This window comes from Neofelis nebulosa, chromosome 14 (genome assembly GCF_028018385.1).
Source record: "Neofelis nebulosa isolate mNeoNeb1 chromosome 14, mNeoNeb1.pri, whole genome shotgun sequence".
Taxonomy (NCBI): Eukaryota; Metazoa; Chordata; class Mammalia; order Carnivora; family Felidae; genus Neofelis; species Neofelis nebulosa.
This window is the reverse complement of record NC_080795.1, coordinates 62,459,387-62,479,676: the sequence shown is the minus strand read 5'-3', so window position 1 is coordinate 62,479,676 and position 20,290 is coordinate 62,459,387. Positions and strand designations below refer to the sequence as shown.

The 20,290-nt window shown below is 41.6% G+C and overlaps 1 protein-coding gene across 6 annotated transcripts in view; it reads left to right on the top strand.

The window, feature by feature from the left end:
- SAMD12 (sterile alpha motif domain containing 12) overlaps positions 1-20,290 on the top strand; it is a 386,116-nt gene that overhangs the window by 212,619 nt on the left and 153,207 nt on the right. For 4 of the 6 annotated variants that reach the window (XM_058698898.1, XM_058698897.1, XM_058698895.1 and 1 more), the window contains exon 4: positions 8,785-8,925. The exons of 1 other annotated variant lie outside the window; for it this stretch is intronic. In XM_058698898.1, coding sequence (XP_058554881.1) covers positions 8,785-8,925 — 141 coding nt within the window. Of the gene's footprint in view, positions 1-8,784; positions 8,926-20,290 lie in introns of those variants that run through there. One more of the 6 variants, XM_058698901.1, reaches the window with a different exon arrangement.

Genomic DNA, 20,290 nt, shown 5'->3' with positions numbered 1-20,290 from the left:
TCAACTTGCTAACCTCTCCCACCCCAATATTGACTTACATATATGAGAAACCCAGGGGTATCTGACTTCAGGCAAGGCTGTATTCAGGAAATCTCATATAGTTATCTTCCTTTCTCATTCTTTTTTTGTTTTTCTCTCAGCTCTGCTCCCTCCGTTGGCTTAATTCTCTAGCAATTTCTCTCTGTATGTTGGCAAAGGTAGCCACCAACAGCAAGTCTAGGCTTATGTTGTCCCTTGGGACATGATCTAAGAAAGAGACTTCTCTCTTAGAAACCATGGCAATTCTAGTGAATTTTAGCAATTCTGATGAATTCTAGTGCACATTACTAGAACCAGTATTACTTTCACCGATATTTATTTAGTGCCGACTTTGAGTTTGGCTCTAGCGAGGTGCTTGGAGACATCCATGAAGCCCTGATCTTCTGGATCTTACATTATGGGAGGAGGTGGAAGGGAATCAGAAAATGAAAAATAAACAGAATAAGCAGGAACATTATATAGTACTGTAGATGTGGAAAGTACTACCGGGATTTTTTTTTTTTTTTTAAATTATTTAAAGGCCCGTGGGGTGAGAAGGACCAGTTCCCAAAAGTCAAAAGAGATTCTTTTACCAGAAATTGGCAGGGGTACAATGTAGGCAAAAATGAGGTATTTATATTAGTCCTATAAATGGGAATGTTTTACAACTATGAACATCATCCCTTAAGTGCTGCTTTGGGGTGGACAGAGAAAGAAAAAGCCTGACTCATCTATAGGGTAGACATCATGAAATGGCATATAAGACCCCTCATGATGTGTTTCTTGCCTCAATCTTCACATGCAACAATATCAAGTTTCTTGGAGTTCCCTAAATGCACCTTTTGGTTCTCAGATCCCTGTCTTAGTCTATGCTGTTCCCTGTGTCTTGAATGCCCTTCTCCCTCCTACTCATCCCCTTGGCTTTTGTGGGGGTTTTGGTTGTTGTTCAAGGACCCCAGCTAAGTTAGGCACCCTTCCAGTAGGTTCTTAAAGAGCTTGTGTTTGTCCCTCCATGGGGAAATCATCGTCTTTTCCTCAGCCTACCTCCTAGTGACATAATACGTTCAGTTCTTGGTACAGACTATGGTACAGACTATGTAGATAGTCTGTATGGTGGAGAGGATGAATCTGTTTAAAGGCTACTCTCAAAGACCCCTCAGCCCCCTGTGATACTCCACCAGGTGAAGGCCATCACAGCCTTGAGTATCATGAAGTTATACCAGTGTTTGCACTCTCTGGCTTTAAGGCATCAGAGATGATGACCTTTTTCTGCTCCTTAGTCTCTTGCCTGCCCTACTGGTGCTCTCTACACAAGAACTGGCAGAAATGGGTTTGGGGGACACATAAGGTCTGTTTGAAGAATTCTTGGGTGGCAGGTTAGAGGGTGGTTAAGAGCATGGCCATTATGTATATTAGTATCTCACATCTGCAGCTTAGTAGGTCTGTGACCTCCAGCTGGGTATAGTTGCTCTTAATCAGGTCTAGACAATAGTAGTATCTTCAGAGAACTGTTGAAAGTGAGGTAATCCATGTAAAACTCCCAGGACAGTGTTTAAAACTCCTAACAACTGTTCAGTAAATGTTTACTCTCATGATCATTGCTATGAAGAGGAGGAAGCATTCTCAGCCAGCCAAAGAATTATAGGACCCTTATTGCATGAGCTTAGTGTTCATGTTTGCAAAGGACATGTATATGTCATTTGATGCTCAGACACTATGAAATAGTGTCATTTTCATCCCCATTACAGACATGAGAAAACTAAGACCCAAATATGCTTGCTTAGGCATTTATACCTTTTAGCTCCCAGTTCCATGCTGTTGCCATTATAGCTCTCTCCGTCTTTCTTTGTTCCAGATATCCCAACTTTGTAATGATGGTGAGATGGAGATTCAAGGATCCAGGCTGTGGGATGCTGGCTCTGTGTCCAGCAACCCTCACTGGTTGCTCTTGACCAGCCAGGAGTGGGGTAGGGCTAGGGACATCTACCTGATGCTTGATAGGGGACTTTACCTGAGAGCAAGTTTGGAGCTAACGCAGGGCACAAGTGACCCTTTCTCTGGGGAGCTGTAAGTGACCTTTATTTCTAGCAGAAAGGAGGCCCTGTAGGACAGCCTCTTCTCTGGGAAAATGGGCAGTCCCCACCCACTTACAGTGGCACTGAGACTTCCCAGTAGGGTAGGGCCTGAAGCCACATCCTTTGTGCTCCTGGCAGCCTACCCAGAAATTTCCACTTGTGCCCTCTGGCATATAATCGTCCATCTTGAATAGGTGTGACAGGGCTTCTGTTACAGTTCTCTGAGCAGAAGGTAGGAGACACCTGAACTAAAGACCAAAGACCAGATTGGGCCTAAAGGTCAGAGACACGTATCCAGACCTGCCTTCCCCCCTTTTCCTGTGTGGCTTTCGTCAGTTCCCCCTCTGAGCCTCAATTTTCTATGTGGAACACGATAAATTTCGTGCCATCTTCCAAAGTCTCAAATATTCCTTCCTGCTTATGGTAGAGTGAATGATGGCCACCCAGAGGTAGGAAGTCCTGATCCCTGGAACTGGTAAATGCTTACCTTATAAAGAAATAGTCCCCAAACATGTGGTCTTCACATGAAGAGATTATCCAGGATTATTTTAGTGGACCCTAAATCAAATCACAAGCATGCTTACTAGAGAGAAGCAGAGTGAAAGGACACACACGGAGAAGAAGAACGTAATGTGAAGATACAGACAGATTAGAGTGACATGGCCACCAGCAAAGGGATGCTGGAAGCCAGCAAAAGCTAGAAGTTTCAAGAACCAATTGTCCCTTTCAGCTTCCAAGGGGAGTGTAACCCTGCTGACACTTTGATTTCAGCCCAGGGAAATGGATGCTGGACTTCTGGCTTCCAGAGCTACGTGGAAATACATTTCTGCTGTGTTAAATTCCCCGTTTGCAGTCTGTTACAGCGACTATAGGAAACGAGTACACTGCTCTCTGTGTCCATGACCTGTCATCCATTCTTGCTGCCTATCTGCCCATCGAGGCTTACAGTCCCACTTGGTGCCTGTTGAAAAGAAGCACAAGACACTTGTCTTTTCTTTAAACCCGCAGGAAAGCAAAGTACTCATTTAGCGTCAAGTTCCCTGTTCCTTTTTACTTGGCATCTGCGGTCACCACCAACACAATACAGCCTCCACCCTCTGCTATTTTCAGTTTCACATCGTCCTGGGAGTCAGTTTCCAGCCAAGTCTCTTCATCAGAAAAGATAGTAATTTAATGACCTTGAGATCATCAGTATGTGAGTAAAGAAGAGAACATTCATTTAGTAGAACTAAATGTATTCAATAAATATTTCTTGAGCATTGCATGCAGCCATAGGGAGTAAGTGACAGTAGGGAAGCTGACGGCAAAGATACTGACTCTTATGGAGCTGGCATTGTGGTGGGCCACGCTTGATAAAGCTTTCACGTATATGCTCAAGCTTACATTGCAGCAAAGTACTAATTTTCCAGGCCCGTTAGCAGGGCATCAGATCCACGTTTCTGCTGGGTGAACTTTCTCATCGAATATTCCCTGGCTTGAGCTTCTGCAGAGTGTCCTAGGTAACATTTTTAGCACTGAAACCATTGTTGGGGGTCAAGCAGTACAGAACTTGGGTCATAATGGGTTTCTCGTGTTTCTCTAAATTCCACTGGGATGTGCTCATGCGCACCTTGCCCCAGTCAGCTCAGAGCTTTGGGATCGGAGAAGAATGTTGAAGGATTGAAAGCACTACAGGGAAGAAGGAAGAGTATTCTAATCATCCTCCTTTGTTTCATTCTGTTCTTTTCATCACTTCTCTATATCCCAGATGACTTCAAGAGAAGAAAATAGCACTGACACTACCATAATTTCCTTTGCCTCTAACACACCTCTCTCCAAGTAGTGACTCAACTTCCTGTGCTGAAATGGTGCCCCCCTCCCATCTCACACTGAAAACCTGCATCATCTTTGAGGTCTGCCTTTTGCTCACACCCCACTTCTAGGTGTCACAGTTCAGAATTCTACTACTTATGACTTCTTCCCCTCCACCCTCGTCCAAGGCACCAGCACCTCATGGTTTGACTACCATGGCAATGTGCTCACTCTTCCCACTGTTCCTGACCTCCCCCCCTCCACACCCCCAGTCCGTTCTCCACATCGTGACCAGAGGAATTCAGTACATGAGATCCCACCCACGTCATCCCTTGCTCAAAATTGCCCATATTCAGAATAAAATCCAAAGTCCTCACCAAGGCCTAGGAGACCCTGTGTGATCTGACACCTGCCTTCTTTCAGGCCTCATTTCTTATTTTTCTCTCATCTACTCTGCCCTAGTGACGCTAGCCTTCCTGCCATTCCTCTGATTGCTTTGACACTTCTGGATGCTCCAGTGTCACCTCTTGAGGGAGGTCTTGCCTCTCCACCCAAACTACAAAGTGCCATCCTTCTAGTAGGGGTCCCTGCATGTCAGTTCATTTGTAAATTGTCTGCCTCTCACACTAAATGGTAAGCTCCATGAAGACAGAAGATACTGCTCCTCTCCACAGCCTCAGTACCCAGAATAATGTCAGGCATACAGTGGTGCTCAATAAATGCTTAATAAAGGAAAGAAGTAAAAGGTCAGCATATGATCAGTGTGAAGGGCTTTAAGTCTTTTCCAACTCTAAGAACCTAGCAGCCTGCATTAATGAAATACCATTTATAACCGGTTTGGAGTATCAGGACATTTAGTTGGTGTTCCTCTTTTGATACTGAATTGATTTTTCTCGATTCCTCCTCCGTCTAGACAACTGACTGCAGAGCAAGGTGCCCAACACACTCTCGGGAGAAAAGGCGGGGAATGTAAAAGCCATAACAGCACGCCTCTGTCTGCACGTTCTCTGTCTGCAATAGTGGTATCCCTTTTCATCCCTGGGGTTGCTGGACTTCTTAAAAAATCTTTGCTTTATCCAATGGTCTTGGTCTGACTAACGCTTACTCACTCCCAAAGTCCTAGGTTAAATATTCTTTACTCAAAGACCGCTTCCTGGACCAAGTTAGGTCACCCAGTTCTGTGATCTCCTATTTGTTCTTTCTTAGGACTTCTCACATATGTGTAAACATTTATCATTTACTGCCTGCCTTGCTATTCTGAAGGCACCAAGATTGACCCTGTCTGTCCTGTTCATTATACTCAAAGTGAATAACAAAGTGACAGGGACATAGTGGGTGCTCAGTAAGTGTTGAATTAACAATTGGATATTAATGCTAAGCAACAAAAAGTGGCGATATATGTTGCAAAAATAAAATGTGGTTGTTGATTGACGACTTAACACTTTCCTGACACCAGCATCAGAAGCAGATCCACTTTTATTTGGATACTATTTTGTGGTCACTATTTTGTAGTCAGGTGGTGGGACAGGCAGTTAATGGGACTTTTCCTGCTGAAAATGATCTAATTATTGGGCAGATTTTTCAGAACCGTGGACCTTCCATCCAAGAAAGACAGTGAGTCAGATTTTATTCATAACATCCTCAGCGTACAGATCATGATCTGTTTTTTTTTTTTAATTTTTTTTAACGTTTATTTATTTTTGAGACAGAGAGAGACAGAGCGTGAACAGGGGAGGGGCAGAGAGAGAGGGAGACACAGAATCCGAAACAGGCTCCAGGCTCTGAGCCGTCAGCACAGAGTCCGACGCGGGGCTCGAACTCACAGACCGTGAGATTCATGATCTGTTTTAAAAGTTGTTTTATCAGTAAATTCTTCTATACAATTTCCCCATAGTCTCCCTTCTTGTGATCTAAGCCTTTTGGTTTCCTCCCAAAGAAGAGAAAGCACAACTGAAGGTATAGTAGGAGGAATTCGGAAAAGCTCTTGTTTTTTTGTTTTTTTTTTTTCAACTTCTCAATTTTCCTTCCTACAAGATGGAAATAATAACATCTATTTCCTCAGGATTTGGATAAAACCGTTTGAACAGCTGAGTATTTAACATGTGATGTGTTGATAGGCACTATTGTTTGTACCACAAAGTCTTCAATGCACAGATTTTTATAGCTATTGGAATTTTGTAACTTGAGTTTTCAGAGCTGAGGCTGTTAACCCACCCGAGTAGGAGATAACATTCTGATAGGGCTTTTAGCTACACTTTGACCAGTCAGGTACATTACTGGAAAGGCTGAGGCTACAGGTCCTCGGGGGGCCACCAAAGAGAGAAGCTGAGCTATGCACACTGGAACAAAATCCTCACTCTGACTTACTGCACTGTGCTCTAGTGACAGACCAGCCGGCTTACCGTGACCGAACCCCTGTGTGTGTTACCATTGCCTCAGCGGAGCTGGCTCCTGAATGTCACAGCTTGTGAAGCCACAGCTCAGTTAATTGCTGAAAGGAACAGAAATAAGGACGGGTGATCTACGTGAGATGTTGAGAAGGATTTAGATCATCTGAACTTCAGGGATTTTTTTTCCTATACACTATTTGTAAGGTCTTATTGGAAGTGGGTTATCCACATAAAGGCTGCCAAATCCCATTCTGTAGTTTTCTAATGGAACTTCAGGACCAAGGTCTGACAATGAGGAGAGCATTTGATGGCAGGGCTGTCCTGGAAGCCTGGGACTTGGGCTCACCACCCCCTTAGTTCTCTACCTTTTAGTATGTCACTGCCCAGAAATTAGGAAAGGGAATCTGAATCCATTGGTTGATTTCTTAAAAATATGTTAAATTTCAGTCAAAAGACCAGTTGTTGCTCTAACAAATGACCACGAACTTCGTGGTATAAAGCCACACAAGTTTACTGTGTTCCAGTTTTAGAGCTCAGAAGTCCAAAATGAGTCTTACGGAAAAATCACAGTTTTGGTAGAGATGCTTCCTCATGGTGAATATAAGAGAGAATCCATGTCCTTGTCTTTTACAGCTTCTAGAAGCATGAATTCCTTGACTTGCGGCTACCTCACTCTGACTTCTGCTTTCATTGTCACAACTCTGTCTATGACGCTCCTGTCTCTTTCACTTATAAATACCTGTGTCATTAGATAGGACTCACCTACTAATGCCAGATAATCTCCCGTCTTGAGACCCTTACCATAATCACACCTACAAAGTCCCTTTTGTCACATAAGGTAACAAATTCACGGGTCCCAGAGGTGAAGACATGGACATCTTGGGAGGGGAGGGCGTTATTCTATCACAGGAGACTACCAGAACTACTTGAGTCTGTGTATGCTCTTCGTTTCCTTTCTCATGGCCACCACGAGCTGCCTGGTGTTACTAAGCCTCAGTGTGGCTACCTCGGATTCCTTTCCCCTTGCCTCTCCTTCCTCTTCCACACGTCGATTTTACTGAAGCTTCAGAACACCACAGCTCACTGCACTCACTTTCTTGCCAGGCACTGGTCCAAAGCCACGTCTGTCTTGGTGTAGTTCTTATCAGTGCCGCTCATCAAATATTTCTCTCCATTTCCTGGCACATGCCAGAAGCCATGTGTGAACCTGTGTGGGTGGGAAAGTTCATGGGATTAGTTCCAGCCTATGATTTGTAAATGACCTCTAGGCTGAGCCTTTTGTTGATGCTATGAGACCTTTTAATATCTTCTCTTTTCCCTTTGCTACAATAATCAACGTTCAAGGTGGACGGACTTGCATTTGATGTGCACACTAAACAGGAAGTAAACCGTATTGCAGCCACTGATATTTGGGGATCATTTGTTACTGTAACATGTTACCTAACATCCCACCTGATGCATTTAGCAAGGGCTAAAGGGAGGTAAAAAGAGCAAACGAAATAGATTGTTTCTACCTGGTTCTTTCCATTTTCCTGTCTCTCTTGTCCCAGGCCACATACACTTCCCTATTTCTCTGATGAAAATGTCCATGAACCCCACCTTGTGGCTGTGGGGTTTCTACTCTGAGGAGGTAGAGAACTTATTTTCTGAAGTGCATATGATAATACGCCCAAAGATAGACCATTGATCACAAGTAGTTGACTCTCCCTCAGTTGAAATGAGAAAGGTGTGCAGGTACGACGAGGGAGTGCTTGGGAAGCGGAAGACCAGGCAGACCTCCTGGGGAAAGAGGGGTTGGAAGGAAACCAGGCCAGGCTGCCCAGGACCCCGGGTGTCTGCACACTGCAGGCTCTTCCACCCAGGGGCTCCTGGTTTTGCAATCTTTAGATGCCCTCACTCACCCTGCTTCCCTCACCCATCAGGCTGCTGCAGCCCTTGCCTTGGGCCAGAGATTGGGATTAAGCTTTAGCTCCCACCAACTGGAGATGGATCTCTAGCCCAGCACGAGGGCTGCAATGCCTGCAGGTGACTGCCTGCAGATTAAAACTGGAACTTTAAATGCATGTTTCACAGAAACATTATTGTAACCTGGGTGAAACATTGGTGGAGTTTCTCTATAACCACACATACAGCATCCAGGTCTTCCGCTGGGCTCCTGTGGGCCAGCCTCAGGCAGGACCCATCACCCGACGAAGTGCGTTGTTTCTATGGAAACCTGCAATCTGTATCCAAAATACCCAGGTTAAAATTTTGCGATTTTAACTCAGTGTGGTTTCAGTTGAGGATTGCCAAAATTAGATGAAAATTGGGGTTCTTTTTTTTAAATTTGTGTGTTTTCTTTATCTGGATTATCAATTCTTCTTGTCAGTAAGAATAATCGAGGACCCTCTCTTCTAAATTATCTGTTTGGAAGGAAACTACTATTATGGCAGGGTTAGCCAAAACGAAGATGGAAATCCTTTCCGGCCATTGTTCATTTGCTTTTTCTTTTATATCTTGAAACCCTGCAGGGCGAGCCCTGCTGAGACTCACTGACAAAAAGCTTGAGCGAATGGGGATTGCCCAGGAAAACCTCCGGCAGCACATCTTACAACAGGTGCTCCAGCTGAAGGTGCGAGAAGAAGTCAGAAACCTACAGTTACTCACACAAGGTACCCCGCTGCTGCCTCGTGGGTGGATATAAGGGGAAGATGGGAAGAAAGAAACCATTCCCATCATGACAAAGGGGAGCCAGAGAGAAACTATTGTTTTTTTGCAGAATTGCTTTTATTTAAAAAAAAAAAAAAAAAGATATAGATGTAAAGGCCACTTCCCTCCTTTTCATAGGGAAACTTCTCTTTTTCATAGGTCACTGGGGGAAGGATGCACAAACAAATAATGAGCAAATGGAAATATCTCATGACCTAGTTTCAAGGTCATCACATATAGCTGTATGGGATGTGCCCTGCACAACCTAGAGATACAGATACAGTTGCACCCCCTAGAGTTGTACAGTGCAGCCCAAGCTCTCTTAGTCTGACTACCAGTTCTGAGGGGGCCTTGGAATTTGCGTGATTCCGTAGTTCATACAATCATGATACAAGTGGGATTTTTGTTATGTTTCATGTTACTTTGCTTTTCACTAACTAATGGGAGGAAAACATTTTAAAGGTATGTGTCTGTGTATATATACACGTATGAACACATACACTCTTTAGAGATTTTTGAGAATGCTATTTGGCATCCTGAAAATAGAATCACTTAAAAAATTTTTAATGTTTATTTATTTTTGAGAGACAGAGAGAGAGAGACAGAGCATGAGCAGGGGAGGGGCAGAGAGAGAGGGAGACACAGAATCCAAAGCAAGCTCCAGGCTCTAAGCTGTCAGCCCGGAGCCCAACGTGGGGCTCGAACTCACGAACTATAAGATACGACGTGAGCTGAAGTCAAGACACTTAACTGACTAAGCCACCCAGGTGCCCCGGTAGAATCACTTTTTAAAAATAGACTGTAGAGAATTTAAGCCTGGGATATTATGACCATGTAATTCCAAATAAGGATCATTAATAAATTCAATATATTGGGAACACTGGAGAGGACTCAAGTGACAGAATAAAGCTGGAATTTGAAGAAAAGTTTTAAGTTAATGCTGTATGTAATTTGTGTGTCTACATAAGATTTGGTTGCTATCAACGTCTACTGGCTATAACCCTTTATTTATTTTAATGTCCATTATACATCGTTGTGAAAGGATGATAAAATATGTGTTTTTGAGAGCCTGGGGTATTTTTCAATCTGTAGAATATTGTAATTGCATGCATACTGATATTGGAGAAATCTGGGTCAGCCAACTTTCGTGTTATTGCATTTAGATTATAACCCAGTAATAGACCATTTGCCTAGAGAAAGCGATGTACTGCCTGAAGATGACCGCTCTTCAAGGATGAATACAGACTTTGAGTGATACGAAAACAGTGTGTTTATTTGATACGCATTATTCGCATTTGTCTCCAGAGGTATCCAGTGGTAAATTTATAGGTACAAGTACACTGAGTGATTTAAATCTGAATCTGACATCCTGATATACTTTTTGGTTTCTTTGAAGAAGTAAATAGAGATTCAAAGATTTATTACAAGAAAGTCCATCCCTAGTGCTATTTATAAAACTGAAAAATTATGAACAGCCTAGAGCTTCAGCAATATGGAAAGAAACAAGTAAGTCTGCTGAAACTCATGAGATACAATACAATGCAGTCATTAGAATGAAATCTTCACAAAATATTTGACAACATGGGGAAGTGCTCAAGAAGTAATAGGAAGTGGGGGGGGGGGGGTGGGAGACCATGTAAAAATTTCATATTTACAATATGAACCAAATTTCTTAGAAAGAACATATTTTTATGTGTACACAGAAAAAGGGATGCCAGTGAATGTGCCAATATTTTGATAATGGTTCTCTGTAGGTGGTGGGATCGTGGGTGATTTTGTTTATTTTTTTTAATATATTTTCCAAGTTTTCTAGTTTGAATCTGTATTATGCTTATAATCAGAAAACACATGCACATTTTTAAACTTCAATCACGTGTATCGTTCTGCCAGGTTCTGTTCAGCGTCAGGCTTCCTCTTCTCTTTTGTTTTCCTCCTGTGATGATATGTAGAAAATGAGACCTAAACTCCTCTCATGTGCCTTGGACTCTTTTTTTTTTTTTCCCTCTGCTACTGTCAGCCTGCAGTGTGTTTGCTTTGCAAAATCATTTTCTACAGCTTTCATTGCCCTAGATGCATAATATATAAGATTTTTCCTGAGATACTACTCAAGTCTATTAAGCTAAATATATGTTTGTGTTCTGGGAAGGTAATGCTAAGTTCAGCCTTTTCAATTCAGTTCTTGTCACTTTCTTTAGCTTTGAAAAGCTGTGCCTTTTGCATTCTCTCATTCCACTCCTTTTAGGAGAGATCACGTTCTCTAGCTCTTCGATATTTTGTCTGCACTCATATTACCTTTTTTATTGCTTGTCCTTTACATGTTAATGTTCAGACTCATTTCATGCCAGGCAGACTTTAGAAAATCTATAGCCTTAGTGAAATGATGGTTTCTTTTTGAAAAAACACAAAACAAAAAAAAATTGACAAGTTGTTTTTAATCACTGATAATAGAAGTTCTAAAGACAGCTGGGGTAGGCTTAAAATATTTGGGGTCTAGGTTGGCTATAATAAAAACTGGAACACTATTCCACCCAAGTTATCTGACTGGCATAACATATATATTGTATGGAAATTCACCATAAGAATGATATGTGGTTCAGTATTGAATATTTGATTCTTTATCTCTGCAAATATTAATCAGTAAGAAATAATATGCTGGGTAAGTACAAACAAAGATTATAGAATGCTACATAACTTTTAGAAATCCCTGAACATGTTTCTAAAGGAAACAGTGGATAATTAAGCCTACTTTTCCAACTTTTTGATGGCTGTTTTAAAACTGGCTTAAGCTATTGATTCTATACACACAGTTGGTCAGGAGCCATGTAACCATTTTAGGACTAAGACGGTCTCAAAAGGACTATGAGGGCTCTAGCTGGTTACTGTGGGTCATCTGAACACAGGGAATATGAAGTTTCTACCCTCCTTTTTTCTTACTCTCCTCCTTCTGGATGCTGACCCAAAGACAAATACAAACAAACTCTAAGGTATTTTTTAAATGTGTGTGGGATTCATAGTAAATATATCGGTTAATAGACACCATCATTGAATCGTGACAAAAATTTTTAAAACCGCTAATCACCTAAAGCCAGAACTGTTCTTCAGCTGAAATACTGGCCTCTGATTTTCCTTCTTTTATCCACAGTGGCCCTATAACTACCTGACATTTGCAAGAAACATAATCAATGTTTGGCCCTGCTTTAAATGTTGTTCCCTTGGGTCCCATTTAGGCGGTTTCTTCCTCCATACAGCCTTTTAGTCTTCTGTGTCCTGTCCATGGAGTGGCCAGGATGTCAGTCTGGTGGGCTTATGACTTTGTTCATTCCTGCAGAAAACTCACTCATGTCAGGGCACCTCCAGTTATCTCTTGGGAAATGCAGTACTGGGCTGGAAACATCACTATTCTCTTCTTGATTCATGAGAGACAGGAGAAACGTTCCTTATGTAATAGCAACAGTTCATGGTATCAAATTAATTCATAACCAAGCTTATGAGGGGCATCCTTAGCTTTTTAATAATGGACAGTGTTTGTGGGAAGAAAAACACCCCAGGGATACTGAAAGCTGACTTTCTCATATGGCTAATGAGTTTCAAATTTTACTGTATACAAATCACTGCGCTAATTGTCACATCAACTCCTGACAGTACTGTTGTTAGCCCCGACTTACATATGGGGAAATGGAGGATGAAGAATTTATATGACAGACAAAGTCAGACAGCTAGTAAAAAAGCACTATACAGGTCTATCTGAGTCAACAGCAAACTTTTATGCATTACATTTCAGTACCTCTCATCTGTCAAATGGCGATAAGAACTCCTATTTCATGGTGGTGCTATGATGAGTCCTGAAATTTTATGTGGAAACCATATAGTGTAGTTCATGACATATTCTATGAAAATGGGTTGGCAGACATTGTTTTTTCTTCCTGAAAAGGGCCACATGTAAACATTTTAGTCTTTAAGGGCTATACAGTATCGATTACAACTACTACATCATGTGAAAACAACCACAGATAATCTTAAATGAATTGAGCATAGCAGTATACCAATAAAACTTTATTATTACAGACATAGTTGGTGGGCCATAGATTGTGGGTTCCTGCTCTTCAGGGTTAAAAATGTAAACTTTTAACATCATTATCAAGATTATGATTTATTCTTAGCGTCTTCCCTTTTGAGTTGTAAATACTTCCCTCAATCTCAGGAACACTTTTCAATGTCTTCCTTGGCTACAAATACTTGGATAGTGTAAAAATGTAACCACAACGATGAGGGTTGAGTAACTTCGGGCAGTAGAAACCAGTATCCAGACTGGAGGATAAAGCAGATGAAGACAGTAAATGCCACCATCTTCAAATGCCTTTATAACTAGTGCCTACAAAGTGAAAAAAAGAAGACCATGATTGTTTACCAGGGCCACTTATAGCTCATTAAACATTAGCATTTCCCAAAGGACTTTTTCCACATTGTCCAAATATATGTGTTAAATTTTAGTTAAGAATTGCATGACCAGAGGACTTTCCTAGAGCTTCATCTTTTGGAACGACACAAATTAGAAACACTACTTTCTAATCCAAGAAGACTTTTCAGAACCATGTGTACAGATTGGGTATTTTAGTCCAGTCACCCCCGCAGTGATACTTCAACTGAAGTAGGCCATCTGATCTGAAATAGGCCATCTGGTCCACCACATTGCTTAAAGAAGGAAGTCTTTGTAGAACATAGCAATAGACTCTTTGAGAAAAATTTTTCAATCTCATTTTACAGTTTTGGGCTCCAAGACCCAAAGAGGATTAGAGCATAGTTCGTGGTTACACAGCTGGTTAGTGGCATAACTGAAACTAGATCCCTGTTCTAATTCCCAGACCAGTATTCTTTTTTTCTTACTGTTTTTAATTAAAGTATAATTTACATACAGTAAAATTCACCATTTTTAGTATATAGCTCTGCAGCTTTTGACAAATGCATATAGTTGTATAACCACCACCACAATCAAGATATAAAATAAAAGTTCTCATTACCCCCAGCCTCTGGCAACCAGTGCTTTGTTTTCTGTCTCTTTAGTTCTGCCTTTTCCAGAATGTCATAAATGGAATCGTAGAGTCGGACTTCTTTCACATACTATAATTCACTGAGACTTATCAAAGCTATGGTGTGCTTCCATTCATTCATTTTAAGTGCCTAGTATTCCATTGGATGGATAGCCCACAGTTGTATATACCACATTCTTCAGTTGAGGGACATCTGGGCTTCCAGTTTTGTAAATACTCATAAAACTATTACAAGCATACATGTACAGGTTTTTGTATAAACATGAGTTTTCATTTCATTGAATAAGTATCTAGAAATGGCATTGCTGGGTCATATTGTAATTATATGACTAATTTCATAAGAAACTGCCAGGCCAGTATTCTTCAGGTAATAAAAAAAGAAAAATAGTCTTAGAGACTGGCTTTAAGACATACAAAAATGTTACAAGCTTTCTGAAAATCATTGCATCTTTGTATAAGTCTTACCTAATGCCCTACCTTGAGTTACCACCATCGTAAGAGGCCTCTGTTTTCCTGAGAGTTTCTAGTAAATTGTCTCAAAACAAGTCAAGGTCAAATATGTTTACAGTTCACTGCTTCATTTGACTAAATTTTTCTTAGCATCTCAATTGTCATTAAGAAATGCTTTCTTTGTCTTTGTTCTGAGGAACATAATTATAGCAATATTTCCAGCTTCTGGGAAAGAAAACTTGAGCCAATCAGATTTCCTTTTATGCATATGTAAGGTATGTCTGATGGCCTTTCCTAGGGTCTTCCAAATTACACTATTTGGGTTTCCAGTCTTCTCCATGTCTTTTATTTAGTTGTGCCACTGGTGTTACAAATCTGTGTTCACATTCCGTTGTCTTCATACTCAGCTTTTCTTCCTTATTATTGTACAACATTGAGCTTTGACTCCCTGGTGCTCATCTGTCTGCATGAGCATGATAATGACTCCCTTGGTTCTCCTCTTTTTCTAATGGCTCCTTCTCTGGTTGATAGCAAGCCACCTTCCTGTATCACTCCAGAATGTTGATGCCGCCTGGAGAATAGACCCTCTTAGCTCTTCTCATCATTCATGCTGTCTGGAGAATGTTGTCCACAGCCATTGTTTTTAACCATCCCTTGCTCCATAGTGACTCTCAAATACATCTTAGACCTCTATGAAGCTTCAGATCTTTAATCTCCCTAAAAGGTGAACTCTGAATATTCTACTGACATCTCAAATTTAAAATGTCCAAAATAGACTCCATTGTCTTTCTGACCATCTCCCCAGCCTATTTTAACCCTTGTGCTGCTTCTCAAGCTTAATAATGCCATTATTCATTCCATCACCTATCGTAGAAGGTTCAGGGTCACCTGACCTGTGATTACACCTTTTCCCTCACCATGCACGTATAATCAGTGACCAAACCTTCTGACTCCTGCCTGTTAAATGGGTTTCCAGTCATTCCATACCCCATGACCCTGCTGGCCACTGTGTTAAACCATTCCTCTTTAGCTCCTTCCCAGGCCGTAAGAATAACCTACTAGCTACTTGATCTCTAGTCTCTGCTCTGCCCCATTTGTTCTCCTTTAATTAACTTCCTGCTTCTATTGCCAGACTTAATTGTAATATATTTCTGATGACATTATATCCCTCCTTAAAACATTTGATGGCTCCCAAATGCCTATAGAATAAAATCTAAACTTTTTAGCGTTCCATAGAAAGCCATTCTGGGCATTTCATAGATGCATTAGCTTTGGGCAAGTTACTTGTCAGAGATTAAGAATATTCAGTTATAAAAATGGGAATAGGACCTATTTCAGAGTTGCTATGAATATGGTATAATAAAACTCATGAAAGGACCTAGTCTTGATGAGATACAACCTCTTCTGAGAAGACTTACCTCATTTGTCAGGCAGAACCAATCATTCTCTCTTCTTCATTACTAAGCATTTTGTTCATACTAATAATGTCTTTATTGCATAGTATCCATTTAGTATCCATTTGTACTTCCATCCAGTGAGGACCAGGTTCTGTGGTACTGGGGTTAGAAAGGAACACTCAGTCTAGCAATGAGGATAGGATGTATATGCCCCTATAGAAATGCATAGATGTGTAGTAATGCCACGGAACTGGAACCTAGCCTCACCTGGGAATAGGTGGGGTAAAGGAAGACATGCCAAAGGTGTAATACATGAACTAGATCTTGCAAGATACAAGTTTTGGTAGATGGCCAAGGGCTGGCATGAGGCAGAGGAGGAGCCTATACAAAGGCAAGGTAGCATGAGATCTCTCCATCTCCCCTATAGAACATGGACAACTTCATGGTCTTCTGATTTCCCTTTGTTCTCCTACCGCCTAGCATGGTACTTAGCAGAGAGTGGATCCTCTGCATATATTTACTCATTTAAAATTAATTGTTCTCCTTTTCTCTTATTTACTATTCTCAACTTAATCTTCTCAAAGAAGTAAATACAATGTCAATTTTTTACAGATTCATAATAAAAAAAATAGTAGCTACAAAGCTATTTTGAATCTTCCACGAGCAAAATTGCACAAAATCTCTTTTATTCCTTTGTGATCTTTTTGTATTATTTTGACTAGTAAACTTGATGGCAATGGCTCTTAAATATACCTTTTTCAAGGGGCTCTTAAATATATAAGCCACTCCTTCCTTGAGTCTTTTGGCCCACTATTTTCAATTTTAAATGTGAGCGATACTGTCAAGCAACTATAAGTTGAGCCTTTTCTCCTAAAACCCAGGAATTGCCCAGTGGCCCACGGTAGATGAGAATGTTGGATCAGGAATCTTCTAAGACTTCATGGAGATTATTCTTCTATAATTGGGGTCTTTCATTACCACTTGCTCGTCCAGTGTTATTTGATTAGGACCTGCCAACCACATGTCACTTCTAAGTTGCCTCCAAGATAGCATTTCCTCAATCTGCTACCTTCTTGAGCTTTTCCCCCAACACATTTCAGAATCCCCATACCCTGTTATACAAATTGTATGGCCAGGAATAGTTCTAATTTTATCAAGTATTTGAGCTTTCAGAGAAATTCTCTCTGTTATAGCTTTATATTTAAAGGCCTAAACATAGACTTCTTTGGGGGATTGTTGAGCTCACACATCAGTGTGTCAGTAGGGGTTAGGATTGTGATGTGTACACTCTAGTTAGCATCCACCCCTGTTTCATTTTCATCATGGGACTCCATTATGGCTGGTGTTTGAAGTGAGGCTTCAAAAGGACCCTTCTTGTCTGTTCCATTCTTCATGGTAGAAAAATATCTGGGGGCGCCTGGGTGGCTCAGTTGGTTAAGCATTCGACTTCAGCTCAGGTCATGATCTCACAGTTCATGAGTTTGAGTCCTGTGTCGGGCTCCATGCTGACAGCTCAGAGCCTGGAGGCTGCTTTGGATTCTGTGTCTTCCTCTCTCTCTGCCCTTCTCCCGCCCATGGTGTGTGTGTGTGTGTGTGTGTGTGTGTGTGTGTGTGTGTGTGTGTGTGTGAAAAACAAATAAACATTAAGAAAAATTTTTTTAAGAAAGAAAGAAAAATATCTGTTCTGACTGCATTGATGGTCCCTCTAACCAGCGTAATTATTTAATTTGGACATGTTCTGTGAGGAATTATTTGTCACTACTTCTGCATGACTCCATTTTTTATGGCATTTTCACATTCTGAAAAGTAACCATTAGGGAACCCCCAAAACTCCAAATATTTATGTCTGCCTCTGCAGAAATCACTAACTTAAAAATTCTTTGCTATTGACTTCTTTGCATTTAAATGTTCTGGGTGAAGGGGCGCCTGGGTGGCTCAGTCGGTTAAGCAGCCGACTTCGGCTCAGGTCATGATCTCGTGGTCAGTGAGTTCAAGCCCCGCATGGGGCTCTGTGCTGACAGCTCAGAGCCTGGAGCCTGTTTCGGATTCTGTGTCTCCCCCTCTCTCTGACCCTTCCCCATTCATGCTCTGTCTTTCTCTGTCTCAAAAATAAACGTTAAAAAAATTTAAAAAAATAAATAAAAAATAAACGTCCTGGGTGAAGTTAAAGATACATTTGATGTTTTTTGTTTGCGCAATTCAAGATAGCCATGGGATTGCATTGTTATTTCACCTTGTGGTTTGACTGTGCATTTGAAGGATCTTGAACTACTGATACTGTATTGGCATTTGTTTTCCACAACTAACATTGGATTCCTTTCTTGAGGGGAAGGCTAAATCCTGAGATTTGGGTTCTGTGGTGTTCGAATCTCCTATGGGCTTCATTTAAAAGGCAGCTGTGGGGCGCCTGGGTGGCGCAGTCGGTTAAGCGTCCGACTTCAGCCAGGTCACGATCTCGCGGTCCGTGAGTTCGAGCCCCGCGTCAGGCTCTGGGCTGATGGCTCGGAGCCTGGAGCCTGTTTCCGATTCTGTGTCTCCCTCTCTCTCTGCCCCTCCCCCGTTCATGCTCTGTCTCTCTCTGTCCCAAAAATAAATAAAAAATGTTGAAAAAAAATTTTTAAAAAAAAATAAAAGGCAGCTGTAGTAGGACAATGGCATGTGGACCTGAGGAGAGAAAATCAAAGCCAATTTCAGGGATGCCCTGAGCTGCCTTGGCTTCTCCAAGAGGAAACAGATAAATATACCATCTGCATGTTTTAGAATTTCTGTCCCTAATATTATATATTGCCTGCTTTCCTATGGCCTTTTCTTTGGGACCACCAATTCTCAGTGCCTAGAGCAAAACTCTACAGAGCTTAGATATTCAAGATTCTCATTGCATCCATGTTTCTGCCTGCCATCTCCAGGAGTCATCACATGTAGGCTACACTGTGATTGCTCCAACCTTGTGCTCCAGCCACGTGTCAAAATCTTCTCTGCTTCTCTGAAATAACCCCTTCATTATTAGTATCCCTTTTTTCATCCCTTTATGTAGTAGCAATTACACAGCGATTCATTCAGTGTATACCATGAACCCAGCACTCCATGCTGTGTGTTAGGGATACAGGGATGGATACAATAATCCTTGATGTGGAAGTCAAGTGAAAGAGACACAACAGAGTTGTAAACATAGAATTCAAGGATCGTGTAGGAAGTGCATCCAAACCAGAAAGAATATGTTAGGAAAGATTACAAGAGGCAGTGACCTCTGAACTGAGTCAGCTATTTAGTTAGGGCGTGTTAATTTTCTATTTAGTCATCAAACAAATATATAAAACGGCCAAAATGAGTCTCAGAGAGACATACCATGGTGTAACACTTATATTTACTAAAAAAAAAAAAAAAAAAAAAATCTGTATTTACTGAGTGCCTGGACTTTACTGGGTGTTGGTGAAATTCAGTAAGCAAGAGAGACATAGTTCTCAGATGTACAGATTTTACATTTCAATGGAGAAGACACTTCCAAACAAATTATCTTTTGTAGCATGGTGAATGGTCCAAAAGGGGATGTTATTTATGCTTTGGGAGCTGTAAGCAGCCGGGACCTCCCTGACTCTGAGTGGTCAGGAAAATCTCCCTCAGGAGATGTAGCAGGGGAGTAGGGCAGGTCGGCTTTGAGACTATGGAAAGAAAAAATGTCCCAGTTGGAGGCAACAGCCTGTTCTGTTGCCAACATTGAAGAGGAAGCTTGGTGCATCCCAGAAACACGTGGAAGGCTGGACAGAAGGCTCATTTGGTTAGAAGGTGGAGAGCATGAGAGGGAGGGGAGCTGGTGGTGAGAGGCAAGACTAAGAGGGGTCGGGGTGAAGTGAACACCCTCTGTATTTGCTCTCCTAAGTAATTTAGAGACAGTGGTGGGCCACTAAAAGGTTTGAACCGGAGACCATCCTGATGAGCTTTGTATAACAAAAGATGAGCACATGCCCTGAAGAGGGACAAGACTGGAGGCAAGACTCCTATGAGGCAGCTCTTGCATTAATCTGTGCAGGAGATGATGGCAGCCTGAAGGAGGGTGGTGGCAAGAGAGAGTGGAGAGAAGTCAACTCAAGAGACCAGACAACACGTGGTGATAGATCGAGGAACAGTAAAGAAGACGGTTGTAAAGGATCATCCCTCACTTCTCTGCACCACATTCTCCTCCCCCAAATCCATGCTCCCTGCGGCAGACTTTTCTTCATGCTTCTTCACAACTCTAGATTCTTGGACCTTCCTCCAGAGCTTGTGGAATTAGGCTCTCCAGTCCAGGCATCAGTATGGTTTTCCACAGCTTTACCCCCACATGATGCTTATGCAGATGAAAGCTTAAGGGCCATTACCCAACACATTGCAGATTCCACATGTGCAGTGTACCAGGCACAGCATGAGTAAAGCTCATTTGGGCTTAATGACCAGGT